This window comes from Idiotropiscis lumnitzeri, chromosome 11, assembly GCF_059441095.1.
Source record: "Idiotropiscis lumnitzeri isolate Australia: NSW breed Sydney's pygmy pipehorse chromosome 11, RoL_Ilum_1.0, whole genome shotgun sequence".
Classification (NCBI taxonomy): Eukaryota; Metazoa; Chordata; class Actinopteri; order Syngnathiformes; family Syngnathidae; genus Idiotropiscis; species Idiotropiscis lumnitzeri.
Genome location: NC_142401.1, coordinates 7413550 through 7431084, shown reverse-complemented (window position 1 = coordinate 7431084; position 17535 = coordinate 7413550). Strand labels below are relative to the sequence as shown.

The following is a 17535-nucleotide window of genomic DNA, read 5'->3' as shown; positions in this document are numbered from 1 at the left end:
AAAAATTATGAAAATTGTTTACTTGTAATTTATATAATCTCGTATATCTGCAGTGCATGATTTACATTCCGCATTTTTCCAATAAAGTTATTGACACTTTGGGAAAAAAAATGCTATGTTGCAGCATTTTCAAACATACATGTATGTTCGAACGTACTTACAAATACATGTTTGCCTCGCAAATATATTTACTCCACGGCAGTCTCACTCTAGTGTAAAATCTGTAAAGTGAATTATATCGGGCCATATTTTAAGGTGTCAATGGCGAGTGATAGAGTGGGCCACACCAGGCACAAAATGGCCGTCCTCGGGTTGTTCCTGGGGTGCTCTCTCACATGCAAATGAGTGTCAGACAATAATTAGATCTTTAGGAGCCTGATAATTAGATTCCCCCCCCCTCTCTCTCTCAGGGGGGGAAGACTTCTTCTTGTGTCTTGACTTCTCTGAAGTCATGGTTTATGCTGACAACAACTCTTATACGAACGCCCCTTAGAGCCACCCCACCGCCCCCCCCCCCCACCCACACATTCTCAATCACATTTCTCTTCTTTTTCTTCATTTGTAATGGAAGGGAGGATCCGGACTGCAAGCGAAAGAAACTCACAAAGATTGTATCGGCTCTATGATTGGTTGTTCTGAGACGGTCTTTGTGTTTGACTGTGTTGTGTGAGATATTATCGGTCCGCTCTGTGTGCGCGCGCGCGTGCGTGCGCGCGTGTCACCGTCTCGTGTCACATCCAGGAGGAACTTGACAATAGCTTACGTCTCTCGACAGGCAATTGCGGGGAACAATTGATGGCGTCTAGTGGAAGTGCGACGCAAGTACAATAGTGTGATTTTGCGTTTTAAGGTGATAAAATTAAATTAATAATGGAAAAAAATGCATTCTTATAGTTATTGAGTGCATTGTATGATTTTGTGCTGGTCAGTGGTAAGCGGACCTTTCTTAATACTCTATTAGTCGTAATTCCTAAATCACTATGACCAATCATTTTGGTGCGTTAAAGCACTGTGTTTAGTTTTGCTCAAATGGCAAGTTTTAAATGCCAAATTTATGTGACGATACACACACCTGAACATATTTGCTACCCCCAGAAACAGATCACGTAATAAATGTTGCACTTAAGTGTCACGATTATCGTAATTGCTGGTGGCATGAGTGGGCGGGAGCCCAATTGGCTGACACAGTCGCAACTGGCGGATTAGCCAGCATGATGCACGCCTCCGCGACCTGCCACGTGCGCACAATGGCCACGCTTGGCACACGCTCATATGGCGTGTGGTACGTATACCGTAGACCCACTTGGCACCGCTCGCCTGGCGCACTTAACACGCCGTCACTTGGCATGCACGCATGCAGATAACCGCACGTGCTTGGCGGAGGCCCATACGTGTGTAATTGAATAGTGACGCGTCTTGTTTTCATGTATTATTGAGGAGCGTGTTTAATTAGGAGAAAAGACTCATTAGAGGAATGTTAATTAGTTGCGCTCTGAAGAGGCCTGGCACCAGCACAGCGGGTTGCGGCGAGAGTCATCTCAGCCCAAAGCCAAGGTTTTACTTGAGCGAAACCTTTTCTGGTGCGTCTTGCTCTCTGTGATCATCTGTGTTGTTCCTGCTTTCAACCGCGGCTCATGTGTGAGAAACTCAAGCCTACGTTGTTTAAAAGTCTTTTTTAGTAAGCAACAAAAGTATGTGAAAAGATGAGTGCTTTGCCCCTCTGAGTGGGACTCAAGCAGCCCTTCTATCCCTTCTCCATTATTTCCTTTTAAAGTGTTTTTCCCAAAGCACTCCTTTTGTCCACTCACTGAAAGTGTTTAGTCGACAGTTTCTCTCATTTGATGTGCGGGGGAATTGCAGGGGTGTGTATGTGTGTGCGTCTGCGCCGAACAGGCGGGGACGGAACAATGCTGGGGGTGCGCGGGGTCTTGACAGTTTGTGAAGGGTGTATGGGAAGAGGTTGGGATCAGGCTCGGCTCGGGCCGGCATGGTGAGAAGGGTCTGCTTGTGACCGCTGGAGTGTGAAACTCTTATTTTGTGATTTGAAACATGAGTGAAATCAATAATGAAATATGGTCAATAACAGCCACTCCTCACACTTCCCAATGAAGTGGCCCGAGTGTGTGTTTGTGTGTGTGTGTTTCTGGAAGTGTGTTGTCATTTTTATTCTGAGGCACTGGGGCGTTAGATGGACGGTAGGGGGGGGGGGGGGGGGGGCGTGGGGGTGAGTAGATTTTCCACTTGAACTTGAAGGTCTGTCACTATCCTCTGAAGTTTCTTTTATTTTCATTTTGTCTGTGCCCTGTCAAGGAGAATGTTTGGCATGAGTGTGTGTCTACATGTGTACGGCTTATGAGAACAGTACACCTCCCAGATCACGAATAGGCCGATGGAGCCCCGAGTCAGATTTCCCAGCGAACGGTTGTCCAGTGTTGCTCCTCGTCTCTCCCACAGCTCTGTTCATGTGTTCATCCATGTAGTCCACCTTCGTCCTTCCAACTTCTCGAGTGCTCTCAGAGCCCCGCCTATGGAGAGTCTTTCACACGTGTGTGTCTTTTCATACAGACAGATGCGGCATATTTTATTATGACGGTGTGAAAAGTAAGTAATAACTCACATGTCATCATGTTACACATGCCTGCCACCGATGAGCAATATGCCAATTCAGAAGAAGTACAGCTGCATCGACAACACAAAACACCGCTAAGGTCATACAATTTAGAAAGCGACCAAATTTCTTGGGAGTAAAGGCGCCTCGGAAAGGCTTCTTGATACTTCCGCGTCTGATATCACTGCGTCAATGTCGCGCAACGATTGTCGACACATTCTCGAACATCCACACGCGTTGTTTTGGCAATGTGCTGCAGTTTAACGCCGACTCTCGATGCCAATTATGGAGAGACAGCGATGACATCAAATCATACAATGCAGGCGTCTTCACTCTTCCCGCCAATTCTTTTCTTCAGACGGACGAATTTGTCCCTCAAAACATTCCACCTTCACTGGCAATCCAACAATTCCAAGTCTACGGCTGCTGAAATGTCCCCCCGGGAGTTGCCTGCCATTTGGTCATCTGTCAAAGCTGGAGCTTATAGATGAATATATTTACGCTCCTCCTCGCACAGTCGGTCATCTACTAGGTTCATGTTTTCTTTTTTCCAAACAGAACCTGATGTCACCATCACAGCATGCGACATAACGGACCAATCAAGAGAGAGTGATGCATTCTTTAGATTGAATTTAATTGTTACAGCTTTTAAAAAGTTTATTTCTCTTCACATTCCCAACATAGTAGGCAGAATTTGGTGTAGTTATCGATGTTAACTAAACGGAAACTTCCTCTGGGATCGACTTATTTAGTGTGAGTTGTTGGTGTCCTGAGGGAAATGAGAATTTGGTAACCAAGGAGGCGAGATGATCAGAGCATCCGCAGCTCCGCTTACCTTTACTTTGCTGGGCTAATATGGCCCCTGGCCCCACTGTGGATTAGTGAGTAGGGGTACTCACCACACACAATGGAAGCCCTTTTCATTCTCGTAGTGCTCTGACCCTGAGCCCCAAACACTCTTTACACAGTAGGGACTCACTTACTTCACTTACTTTTTTTAAAAATTCCTCATCGCCTTTCTACTTCAGTCCTCTCTCGTAGAGCCCACTTACTCTCGAAAAGCCTGCCACCCTTCCACGCCCTCCTCTTATTACTTGGCAAGAGGAAGAGACCGGTTGTTTACCTGGGGAAGGATCGCTTTTGTACAAACAAGTCCTAAGTTCAAGAAGAAACTTTTTTTTATAGTGCAGCCGAGCCCCCTTTCAAATATTCCTCCTGTGGCAGAGGAGGGTCGTTCGTGCGTGCATGCAAAAAAAAAAAAAAAACACAAGTTTCCATGTTGTATGCACAAGTCAAGTTTTCAGGCACATCAAGGTTTGTGTATGACAGGCAGAGGGGAGAGCTGGTAATGCTCAGTGACAGGGATAAACAGCACTGCTCGGGGGGGGGGGTTGCTCCTACCAGGGGAGCAAGAGGGGAAAGGAGGAGGAGGTGTGTGTCAGCCTCTCTCTTCCTCCTCCCTTGTCATTTTTTTCAATTATCCCTCTCTCCTATGTGTCCCCGTAGACCCAGAGGCAAGGTGCACATCATTTAGACTGAGCGCCCGTTTAGATGGTGATTATGGCAGCTCTTCGTCTTTTCTCTCAGCGCCACATGCACACAGGCACATGCGTGCCAGTTTGGGCTCGACTCAAAATTTGCCCGTGTATCAAATATTCATCTTTTTTTTTTTATCTTATCCTTTCCACATTTCAGGTACTTTTTTCATAGACTCGTGTATGTCCTTGGCGAGGCTAATCTAGTTTATCGTGTTGGAGAATTTGGCAATGTTGAGCATTCTGGCACAACGAAGGCATGGAGAGCACCACTGCCCACTTTAATACGGCCAACTTTGGTGGAGCAATTTTGCAATTCCTTATAAATATACATTGTACGTGCCGATCTCCTGCATGGCCTCCAGTCAGTGAATCCGCTATTTTTTCTGCCTTGTAGCGCCATCCACGCGCCTTTACTGTGCTCAATTGAAAGGCAATGATAAGAGTCGCTTGAACTGGCCGGAAATCAAATTGGTTGTGTTCACTCCCACAACGCCGCACATGCCCATTTCGGCGGAGTTGGAATCATAAGTTGATTTGAAAGAATTTTTGGATGTATAAGATATTTAGCCGAACTTCTGATTGAATAATTGTCATTACGTTTGCCTCACTTTGGTGCAGGCAGCAGCGGTTCAGTTGTCACTCAATGATGTCGCAAATGCGAGAGTGAATAGTTTTTGCTTTTTTCTCAACACCAATACCTATAAAGTGAATCTGTTTATCTAATGAATGGCGATTTTGATTCTACCGGTCTGGACCTATTTGACAGACTTGTGCTTCGGCTGTTTGTTAATACAAGCGACCACAATGAGATGAAACATGAAGACGATCACCGACGTTCAGCCGTTCCAATTGGAGATAATGCAGTCATTCAAGCGGCTTGTCTGTATAAAAACATGGACCCTCGTCCCTCTCCAAGGCACTGGTTTAATATCAGATGGTCCTCCTCGCCATCTTCCGAGGTTTCATCCGAGATGTGGAGTGGGGTTTTCCCCCCTATTCTTGTTTGAATGGAAAGTCATTAAGGGAGAAGAGGAGAGAGGGATGGATCCCTCATTGAAATGCAACTTGCATCCCCCCTTTCTCCTCTCTCCTCTCTCCTCTGGGGACTCCCTGCCTTTCTCCTCCTTCTATTTCCCATCTTTCAGACGCTCCCTCTCTTCCTTTGTTAATCAGTTAAACTCCCTCTTCAAACAACCCCTCTAATTACTCCTCCACTCTCTGTAAACGACAGGGCTGTCTCTTGCATCTCGTCTCCATCGCTCCCTCCCTCCCCCCGCAGCTCCCGCTCGCCGTTTCAGGGCTTGACCTCTGTCAGCCACCAGTCGGCCCTCTGCAATGTGCGCCTGTACACGTGGACCACTGATTCCTGCATGTTAATGAAAGGAGCAATGTAGTGGGTTAGGATGTAATATTATTTTATCGCAATGTTGATGCATTTAATTTCGTCACGCGATAGGGATTGGCCATTAGGACAAAAAGCTTGTGTCTAAAATATAATAATGCTCGCTGAGTACCTGTTGGCCACACTTTTGTTTTGCTTTATTAGGGTTTTCCACACTGCCGTCCTCATTTTCTCCCTCTGCCACCCAGCTCCACCTTTCTGCCACTAATCACACATCTCCCTCTTTTAAATTAACATGCAACAAGGGAAAAAAAAAGGGGGGGGGGGCGTGACAGAGGGGGAAAAAAATTAAATGCATTTAATAAATGGCTGACTTCAAATCGCCCAGCTTTTCAGCCTCCCCTATTCAACACCCCAATGAAAGGGGAGAAATCATTCACTGGGAGAGACAAAGCCGAATGAAAATATAATTCTGCATTGTGAGGCGCTTTTGTCCCGGCCCGTCAAATCGTTAATGGCAGGGCTTTTGTTTTGTGTCGTCGCTTACCGCCTGGCGGTGTCGTGTGGCGGTGGCATTGCCTGCCCCCATAATCACCACGCTTTGTGATATTAGATTATAGGGGCAATTAATGGCATCAAACCTTAACTACTCAGCATTCTGGTTGTCTCTCACACACACAAACGCAGTCAGCCTCCTGTACATCCTCACACGAGTTCCATATATCAGCTCTCGAGCCCATGCGGGGCATCAGCCGACATGTGGAAAGGTGCTATAACTCCAATAATTGTTATGCCTCTGACTTGAAAATGTCAATGGCGGTGTGTATAAAATAGAACGTAGGAGTTGTCAACGTGGAAGAATCGGACGCACAAGAGCAATTAATTACAGCTTTTCATTTGGCAGCCTCAAATGACAAGGCCCGGCGGAGGGGGCACGCTGGCACGATGCCAAGTGGCGGCCAACATCGCTCCCACCTTGCTCAACACCCCCCCCCCCACCCCCCTCGACCTCCCTCGCATCCCTTCTTGCACATTTTCCTTTACAAACTGCCACAGCCCGCCCCCTCCCTCATTAATGCAGCCTGTCCCTGAGCTCACTCACATATTTTGTAACACAGCCGATTTATGCTTTCACCAAGTTTTGTTGAGTGCAACGTGTCACAATGGAGGAACAATAAAACAAGTCGGCGCTTATGACCCCTGGGTCAAAGTAACCAAAATTGCTGAGTCATCCAGCCGCCACCACCGTTTTTTTATTTTTTTTTTAAATCTTACAATTTATATCAACAGGGTCAGATAACAGACTAATATTCTGAGCTGTCACGCAAATGAAAAAAGATGTTAATTAACCATTGCAAGGATTAAAGCAAAAAAACTAAAAAATAGACACACATATCTCCCTGAACTTTATTGCCACTTCTCACTTTGTGGGAGCCCATAAAGGCAGGAATATTCTTTAAAAAAGACCAAAGCATCTCTGCCCCTTGTAACTTGCCGAGCTTTTTTGTGGGTGATGAGCAGTTTGACCGTGATGGTGACAAATTATTCCACACGGAGTGGATATAGATAAATGGCCAGTTTGTGAGGTGATAAGTCATGCTTGTATTTCTCTATGAAAGTGCCATCGCTGCTTAACAGGCAGGATTATTTGTATTGCAAAGGCAGTATAGTTTATTGACGTGAAGGCAGTGAAGGAAACGCGAGTCATCCGTCAACCTGTTAGGAGAGGCACTATATCCACTCTGGCAGTCACACTCTCACTGCCCGTCTCATTAAATATCTGTTATCTGCTTTGTCTTTATTTCCCTTAATTGTTTCCTCTTTCATTTGTCTATTAATTTAATATGTAAATCAGTTTTGTTTTTGCACACATTAATTGAGCATCTATGCCCAGCCCTTATGTCTCACTGTGTGAATTGTGCGATTAGTATGCTTTCCGTTGTGTTGTTTGTAATCAGATTAGCAACTCTGCCTATCTGTGTGTACAACGTTTGCACACTGTTTTTTTTTTTCTCTTTGCTGTGTCTTTGCTTGCTTGCCGCATGCTCTGATGAGATAGACATCTCACGCTGACAGCTGAGATGTTGTTGTATGTCTCTCCTTAGCCAGGCTTGAATATGCGGGAAGTAAATCGCAGGCAACCGTAATCATATGTTTATGGAGGGAGATAAGATGTATTTATTTTTTATTTTTTTAGATGAAGATTGCCTATCAGAGCTTGTATATCTGCTGCTGTCCTATAAATTGCCTCAATTATTTTCAACAATGCCAGTGCAGTGGAGGAATGGGCCAACAAAATATATGCGAAGTGATGTCTTTATTAGTCTTTGTGTGATGTTGATCTATAACTCCCCTTTTTTTTTTTCTTCCTCATTTTTAAATATTTATTTTAGGTTTAACATGAAGTGCTGATTCACCTGTCAGATTACTGTGTATAAATAAACTTCTTGTTTTTGGCTGACTCGCATGGGCCAGTGTTTTCATTGGCATTTGGGGCAGTTGGGGCCTAACAACAAGTCTAAAGTGTATTTCAGATTTAAAGTTTTTTAATGAATGGCTTTTGTTTTTTGTGCTATTTATAACACTGGCGTTAAATGAGTCTTTGGAACTCAGTTAAAATTTTGAATACATTTTGAGGCTAGCTAGCTAGCTATCTAGCTAGCTATATTGCATGCTGTATAGCCGGCTAGCTATCTTAGCCAACCAGCTAGCTAGCTAGATAGCCAGACTGAATGACTTTATTAATCCCAGGAGGGAAAATAAATAAGAATTGAGGTTGACTCTCTTCCCAAAGCTTTTTGTTTTCCTACTTTTGCGAGTATTTTTTTTTTTTTACGTGTCTGTGTTCCTATGCTTTCTCCAGGTCCCTGTATCAATGGCTATGATGAGCCCCCAGATGATCACTCCCCAGCAGATGCAACAGATCCTGTCACCTCCTCAGCTCCAGGCCCTGCTGCAGCAACAGCAGGCGCTCATGCTTCAGCAGGTGAAACACATGCGCCTAAGCAAGCGCACACACACATGCACACACTGGCGGTGTTGTGGTGGAGTGTCTGCTTGGCCGCACTCCCACGCCAACGTGTTTCGATGTGTCTGATGTTTCATTGTGCGATGACACAGGCGAGGTGTGTCTGTGTCTCATTTAATGATGTGAGATCATTGAAGGTAAACAAAGGCAAACATTCTGACTCATCGACACGATTTTTTTATGTTTATTTTTTTCAAATGTTCCTCCTCTAACATTATTACAACGCTGCATGATTGTTATTATAACTAAGCTTGACCCCACCTGCAGGCGCACACATGCCCTTACCATTGACAGTTTATTAGGAAGGTTTCAGGTATTCCGTGTTGCCATGTCAACAGGCAACAAACAAATAAACACGGCTCATCTGCAAAAGATCTGACAAATAATTCAGACACAAGATGTGACCTCTTGCTAACATGTGAAAATACACCTGGAGAAAAGATTTAAGTAATATTTGTACGAAAGGACAGCAACACTGTTGGACCTCCAGTGAAACGTTTTAAATCGGTTGCAGAGTCAAAGCCTTTGATTAATTAAACATTAGTTTAATAAACATGTTTACAAATTCAATGTCTAGTTCTATGGTTATCATCACATTTTTTTCCCCTTTGTGATCATTTGTGCATTCCTATGGCGGCGTCACAATGAAAGCACTAAAATGCGCACGTAAATAAATACATAACATGATCGCTGCATTTTGCTGACATCATTTATGACGACTGTTTTTTTTTGTCTTTACCTTTAATTTTAAAACCTTAACGGGTCACTCATGTAACGTGTTTTATTCGCATTGTTTGCAGCCAATGAATACACGAATCACATGCTTTGTGAACGTAAAGGTGGCTAAGAACCTTCTCACCTCCTCTAAGACAGAGAACTCAGACTAATAAAAGCACTGAGTTTAACATCATTCTCCCCATTAATTAACCACAGCATGGACTTGCTTCAAGACTATATCTGCAAGCCAGCACTTCTGAATAGAACCAAACACACACACACACACACACACAAACAGAAGCACTTTTGCACAAACTGACACAGACACACAGAAAGAGACAATCAGCTGACATATCACTCAGCGGAGCGTTAAATTTCATAACCCCATGGCAATACAGCATTGTTAAAAAAAAAAAAAAAAAGGGTAAGGAAGGTTTTACGGTCCACTACCACATAATATTTGTGTGTTGGTTAATCTTTAAATTTCCTCAAACCTTTACTGATGCTATGACTGCTCTGCCTTTCCTTGCTGGATTGTTCGACGGCAAGGTCATGGTAATAGGCTGAAGAGGTGAGTGCCTCACTTCCATACTCTTTAATGCATAGAGCCACTGAATCAAATCATTAAAAGACCTTAATTATCACTTAATTATTCCCTCAACTCGCCACTCTGCAGCCGAGTGTGTGTGCGCGCTTGCGTATGCATTTGCATGTGTGACGAGGAGGGGGATCAGGACTAGTGAGGCAGAAAAGAGATATTAACCCCGCCTAAGGAACAATAAAAGAGTGGAAAGGCAGATGGGGAAGAAAGAAAGCAAAGAAAAGTACTGCGTCTTCCATTAAAACAAATTCAAGATAAGAACGTACGTCATTGTTGAAATGCAAAAGTAAATTATGCAAAATTCAAGCTATGGCCGGGATAAGATTGAAGCTGCGAATGTAAAAATGGCGTATTGCACAAAAGGGAAAAGGAGCATTCACGCCGCTCAGTTAGGATGTTCACTGGTGTCTAGTCGGCTCGATGGCGGGTCAGACGGATGAGAGACTGCAGCAACTGCTGCTCTGTGAAGTCATTCTCTTCGGAGAAGCCTCTTTGAACATTTGATGCACCATGAAACAAAGACAAACTGCGGAGGCGCACACACATAGGCGCTGATCTCAAGAGGATAACCTCCCCTGCACACATGCACACTTAAGCGCACACTGCGGTCAGAGTTTCCCTGCCTGCGTTGCTCTCGTCCGCGTGCGAGATTGTAATCTTAATGGAGCGGCCTGCCTAAATGACTGATTACGAACACAAATGCACAGACTGGCTGCGGTCAGTGAGGGGAGACAATGCTTGGGTGTTTGCAATGTGTATTTTTTAAATTAAAGAATGGTCCCAGCGGAGGGGCCTGTGGTGGTGTAGTGGTTGGCGGAGATGACTTTTGCGCAGCTGGCGTGAGCTCAGTTTCCACTCAGTCGTCTGGTTGTTTACAACCGACTGGGATAGTAAACCGATTTTCCGTTTTAGTGACTTTTCGATCACTCCGTTTTGCTCCTGTAAAGTAAGTGTATGGATTTAGGTTTGATGGAGTCCTTTCACATTGTCTGGGTTATGTTAGTGCTGAAGCAGGAATTTCTCATGCACTGGAAAATGTACCATTCATATATATTTAATTAACAGGTGCTTTATTTGTTTTGCCACAAATTGTATATTCTCACAATTTATTCTCTTTGCATGCTTTATTCATTTGATTCATGGAGTGTAATTTTAAATAATGAAGGATAAAATACTGGTACTGAAGGAAAGGTTGGCTTGGCGATATACATACCAACAATTTAAAACAAATGGAAAAATGTTGCATGGCATCAACGTTAATATTGAATAATAGTCATTTGCTGAGTCTGATGACTTGTTGTTAGAATCGTTTTTTTTCACACTCCAGTAGCAAGTATGAAAAATTGCATGTTGTGAATGACGCACACATGAAATGATTGTCCAAATCGTTTCCCAATCCGAAGAATGCACTTTCTATTTAATTAGTTTTGCGCCATAGCTGAAGTGACACACCATATTCCTCCAATAACTACGCAACCATAGAATGGAAGTATAGAAAGTTGAAGTGCGGTGCTTAAGTAAACGTGTTGCAGTCCTACTCGTGGCTCTCGGCGGTGTCAGCTGGGATCGACTACAGCCCCCTGCGGTGATCTCATGAATAAGTGGTGTAGATAATGACTATCTGTGTGTAATTCCCTCGGAGGGATGTGGTCCTGCTCAATGTTATAGACCCTCTGGATGTATGTAAAAAAAATGAAAGACATCTGCCACCCCCATATCATTTTGCCCCCGCGGTGGCATGTGTGCCGACGCATTTTCAGTCACAGCCTGCTCCTTGGATGCAGCGTTTAATTGCTTGCCTCGGCTTTGACACACATAATTACCTTGCAACAAGTCAACACACATTACTTCATAGCCGCTCCGTCGTATTCTTCGATAGGCTGCCACGGCTTGTTTTGCGCGGTTTGTCAATGAACCACACAATGCCACGGTAATTAAGGAACGCGACCTCAGCGAGCCGATGATTCTTGCGTTGTTTGTTTGATGCCGAGTTTTGATTCGCTTGTGTTTCCTCGTCACCCCCCACCCCCCCTCCCCCTGCAGCTACAGGAGTACTACAAGAAACAGCAGGAGCAGTTGCATCTGCAGCTCCTGACTCAGCAACAACAGCAACAGCAACAACAGCAGCAGCAGCAGCAGCAGCAGCAGCAGCAGCAACAGGCCGGGAAGCAAGCAGCGAAAGAGGTGAACATAAAGTGCACACTCATTTAGTTCAAGTACACTTTGGAATATACAAGTGCCCTTAAATGCAGAAAACAAGAGGTTGACAGGAAAGCTTGCAGAAGGGAAAAAAAAAAATCCATCAAGTGTCCAATGTATTGAATGTGCGGTAGGCTACATATGTTGGCCGTCTTCTGCTTCGTCTTCTTCTTCCTTTGTGGTTTGCGGTCAGCTCATCTCGAGACAAGCATTAGTGAGCGCACCCTGTCATTTTCTCCACGAGCCCGCCATGCCAAAGCAGTGTGGGAGTGCAGTGCCAAGCCGTTCGCTACCTTGCCAAAGCCCTCATTTACATGCCTTCAACTGTGGGCCCGAGGTGAAATCTCGACGTAGGAGGGGTCTTCCTCTCTTTTAATTGTCAATTAACCCCGCCAAGCGCTGGAGGCCTCTCTTGCTTTCGCTCACTCTTAGATAAATACAAACGCACGGCTTTCACAATTGCGGCAAATCACTTCAAGTCGCAGCCCAATCAAAAAAAAAAAAAAAAGGATTCGTCTGCATGGGACAAGATTAGTGTGACCTGTGTTGGGCTGATTCTTCTGTGCTGTTTGTTTTTGCAAGTTTAATACTGAGCATAAAAAAAAAAAAAACGAGAGAAAATGCAGCCAAAATGCAGCAGCTGAGCTTCTGCCTCATCTTTTTGTGTTCCTATTCCATTCATCACATACCAGAAGGGGAGCAGTGACTCCGAGGAGGAAAAATGCAATCAGGATCATAGAACCAAAGATGTAGCTTATTCGAAAATGGCAAAGTGGTATGTTCGTGTTTGTTCTGGCTGCTAAGTATCAAAAGCTAAGTTGACAATAAGTCGATAATGATAATACCAGACGAGTAAGAGAATGCACATCGGAAAGTATTCACCAACCCAGCTCTAATCTTCCTTCTGTGTTGTCATATTTCATTGAAGTTATGCTTTTAATATTTCTAGCTGTGGTTAACGTCTTTTAAAATACATGACATCCGTCATGACATCTTCCAAGCCTTTCTCCACTTCCCCAGAGAAGGAGAGAACACATTTTACTGGTCCCCGCTTTTACTATTTACGGCGGTGGATTTTTACATTTAGATTAAAATTGCACCGGTATATCAAAAATGTTTTACAATAGTTGGAGTTTAAGGATTATGAAAAAAAAAAAAAAAAAAAAAATCACCTTTAATCAACACGTTTAACAGCATCTTTGAATTGATTCCGTTTGATTTGAGAGGTTGGTACGGTAAGGCATTTGAAACTAAAAAGAAAAACTTTAATAAGTCGCAGTCGCAGTGTATCGCAGGAGGCAGAGCGCACCGCTCAAATTAATATCTATAATCAGCAGTTCGTGCTTCAACTGTTCCTTGTACTGCCTAATTAACTGAGCTCTGGTTCTTTCGTTTTTCTGGGGCACTCTGAATAACCGCGTGGCACATTTGAACAACGTTTGGAGTTTCAAAACGGTCTTGCACTCAGACTGTATTTCTGAACACACGCACGATGAGGGAACCAGCGTTTTTTTTTTGGGGGGGGGGGGGCATGCTCTAAAGGTCAAGTCATGCCTTGTTTTTTGTTTTGTTTTGTTTTGTTTTTATCGCTAAAACAAATATCCCCTCAACAAAAATGTATTTTTTGACTGGTCCGACTTCGAAGGAAGAAAAATCGCCAGAAAAGCCGCAAAATAGGGATGTAAAACCTCAATATAATGAACTCACGAATGAAAACCCCGCCACAGAGTGAAGCCGCAATTACCGAACTGTGAAGTAGTGAGGGAATTCTATATTGACCTTGCGGATTTTGGACTAAAAAGTGCCAGAAGGAAATTTATGCTTGCAAACTACAAGATTTGAACCCGAACTTAATGAATTACTTAATTGAATCAAACAAGCTGCTAGGAAAAAACACAAATGAACCCGAGTCTCCCTGACACATCCTCCATTCCGTGGCTTCTCCCAGAGGGCCCGAACCAATACACCTCACCTCTCCAGCAGCAGCCCGCCACATCGAGCGTGACCAAAGCAAAGCAGTTGTGGTCGCCTGCCATGTTTGAGAAGTCTCTGAATTGCTCTTTCATCCCCCCCCCTCCCTCCTCCCTGCTGCCACTGTCCCACTTTTCAGGTTTTTTGTTGTCCTGTAACAACTAGACAAGTGCAATCACTGGTCATACAACTACACATAGGCGGTTGATGTGTGGCGGGTCACTGCACAAGCGCACACACTCGCTGGAATACGGCCCCCAGAAGAGCTGCGTGCACTTTATATTGTGGTAGTTGTTGCAAGCTACAACGAGCCTTTAGATCCTCCTTGCAGACAGCGAGCCAGGGTGTGTTTCCATAGGTGCTGAGATTCATTTCTATGAAGCAATTCATGTTATATATTTGCAGTAATTTTCAGATCATGGCATATATGTGGGAAATATTTTTTTAAAGGCAAACAAGAAGACAGTAGGAGGCAGAGACGTGCGAGCGGAAGGAGGGTAAAACCTTTAATCACTGCAGAGAGTTTTGCGCTCAAGTGGCTTTGACTCGTTGACCTTTCCCCTCTTTTCTGCTATCATTTTTGTGCGTGGAAGTGGTGCATTCCAAGACTATGAAAGTGTCAGTGTTTTTGTGTGCGTGCACATTTGCGACTGGTCAGGAGTCAGCTTAATGAAGTGACTCTGAGCATCGCAAGAGATGTGTGCACGTGTGTGTTTGTCGGTGACTGTCCATTTCGTGTGTGTGCGTGTGTGTGTGTGTGTCGGGGTGTGTGTGCGCGCATCTGTGTGACTGGCAGGCTCAGACAGTGTGTGATGTGCTCATAAATCACACTGACAGCCTGTTACAGCGCTAGCTTTGGCCACTCAGCCACAGCTAATGTAAACAGAACACAGACACACACACACACACACACACACGCACACACGCATTGTGCGCTTTAAAGAAGGACGTATCTCAGGAGAGCGTGAGGGACAGAGGGGGGCAGAGGAGCAAATAAAATGGACAGACATTGGGAAAGAAAAAGAGGGGCAGTAGGGCTGGACAGAAAAGAAATGAGCGCAAGAAGTTTGTCTATGGAAATAAATAAAAGCCGCCATAAGAACTAAATAATTTATTACAAAACAATAAATGTGTACAATATTATGCAAAGGTAAACCGAAAGAAAATGCCTTTGGGTGAGGGGATTCCCTTTATCGTATGTAATTTTTGATGATGATTAACTCTGTCATGCACAGTTAAGATTGCGAAGGTGCGTAAAATTCAGCCAATTACTGGAAACCTTCCAAAAATGACCATGGGAAGTTTAGTCAGGACATTTTGGAACTTTTCCAAGTTTGATACATCCTCTTTGAAGCTGCATCCAGCGGGTCGAGGGACGGGGTGTACACGTGTGTCTGTGTGTATGTTGGGGTTCCCCAATTACATTGCCATAAGAGACTCGAAAGGATTCAAAGCGCAGTGTACAAATTTGTTGAACTCTGAGTACACGCAACAAGATTTCAATCCGCTCGGAGTTTAAATATTTGAATTCTAGACCCACGGTACATGACCAGGTTAGGGACAACCCACTTCCATCCTTACTTAGTTTTTTTTTTTTTTTTTTTAACTTTTTGTCCTCTATCCCGAAAATGTTTAGTGGCTAAATGCTCAAGTAGTGAACGCCATCGAGCACACAGCGTCGTACGTTTCCTGTTGCCCTTCCACTTACCTTGGTCGGCCCTTCACATCCAGTCAATGCGGCCACCACACATTCTCTCCCCGGGCTCCAGTCTGAAAGGAAGTGACCTAGCTGCCCTTCCTGTGAGTTGCTCTCTGTTCAAAGGGTTCCATGCTGCCAACTCACTCTCCCTCAAACCTCCCACCCGCGCCCCAACACGCACACACAATAAGCAGGTCCTCAAGTCGTATTTATTTATTTTTTTCTCCCCACAAGTTATCTGCGAGAGATAAAGCTCATCTCTCTGGGGTTAGCCTGCAGGGACTTCAAACAGCTCAGCACAGTCCCGCTCAAGTCTAGCCTGGGAGAGCAGGAAAGAGGACATTTATCACCGGAACACACACACACACACACACACACACACATGACACGTGACCTTTGTCTCAGTGCTTCCGTGTCTTCATCGTTACAGCAATTTGATGACAGTAAAATCACATTTTTACTGTGATTCCGCGGTGGAAATGTGTGACTTTGCACTCTGATTTATTGGGTGTGACTAGAGTAATAAACGGTGGAAAATAAATGACAGCCAATGTATTGCAAGTGAGACATTTCTATCCAAACTGAAATGCAGGAAAAAAAGTGCAAATTGCAAAATGAGCTTTGCGTGAACGGTGCCAAATATAAGTTGTTGTTGTAACCTTGCTCGTCCAATCAGAGTCGGGGGTCCACACGGCGAGTCACTCAAGATTTGTTTGGCCCAGTTTTTACTCCGGAAGCCCTTCCTGATGCAACACATCCCTTCTTTATTTAATCCAGGACACCAGCCGATAATTGACTCCGCGCCTTCTGCATGAAAGACGGCAGCTTGTACCGCTACATACAGTACCAGTTCTTTGTGCCAAATATAATAAAATTCCGATTAACATCTTTGCATATTTGTTCGTTTAAGAGAATATGTAAGATGAATTTTAAATGCAACTGCTTTAATTTTCTTCTGTAAAAATAGCTACATTTTGTGTCAAGCTAAAAGTTTGTCAGATATCTACTACAATAGAAACTTTAATGTGTTTATTTGCCTCAAAAATATCATCAAACCATTATAAGTAACAGTTCAACGTTCTTTTACTGTTTTAAACTGTGATACAATTTAACCGCCTTTTTTTATTCACAGCTGCAAGTAAAGTTTTCTGGTTGATTTTTATTTTTGCGCTGGCCCTTGTTTTTTTTTTCCAGAGATGTAATTGTTTTTTTCCCCTAAAACGTCATACCGCTAAATTACAACGCATAGTAGAATCCATATTGTGAGAATCCATATTTTGCAAGATTTTTACACATCAAATTTCAAAAACAAAAAAATTGAAAATATCTCACCGCCTGATGCGCTACAAAAAAAAAAAATCTTCATTTAGCTTAAAAAATATGTTTAGGGTGACATTAAGCTGTGATTAAAATTTGCTGCTGACCAGTGTAAGTGGCCCACTGTTGAAGAAGCAATAAATCAACGCTAACAAAAAAATAAAAAAGAAAACAACAATGATGTCTGACTGCTAACTTCCCTCACGGAGAATGGCCATTTTTTGGGGGTTAATGTCTTTTAAAAAGCGAAACCACTCACACCGAGTTAATTATTTCATTGGTTATAAACAAAGCTTTTATGGGGACGTTTTGTACAATTTTAGAGGCATTATTAAAAAAAAAAAAAGTACAATCTCACTGTTTATCCCAAGAAGCTCTTAGAAATGTGACATTGGCTTAATATTCCTTTCCTTGAATTGAGTCCAAAAAGCTACAAGTTAAAGTTGCCAATTGCTACAGAATCTCAGTAAAACCAGACTGACAAGCCGTTTTTTTTTCTTCTTCTCGCTTTCCCT

General features: G+C 43.6%; 1 protein-coding gene across 8 annotated transcripts in view; it reads left to right on the top strand.

Annotated features, from left to right (window-relative positions):
• foxp4 (forkhead box P4) overlaps positions 1–17535 on the top strand; it is a 90893-nt gene that overhangs the window by 50288 nt on the left and 23070 nt on the right. For all 8 annotated transcript variants that reach the window (XM_088309001.1, XM_088309002.1, XM_088308998.1 and 5 more), the window contains 2 exons: positions 8352–8474; positions 11878–12018. In XM_088309001.1, coding sequence (XP_088165127.1) covers positions 8352–8474; positions 11878–12018 — 264 coding nt within the window. The remainder of the gene's footprint in view (positions 1–8351; positions 8475–11877; positions 12019–17535) is intronic.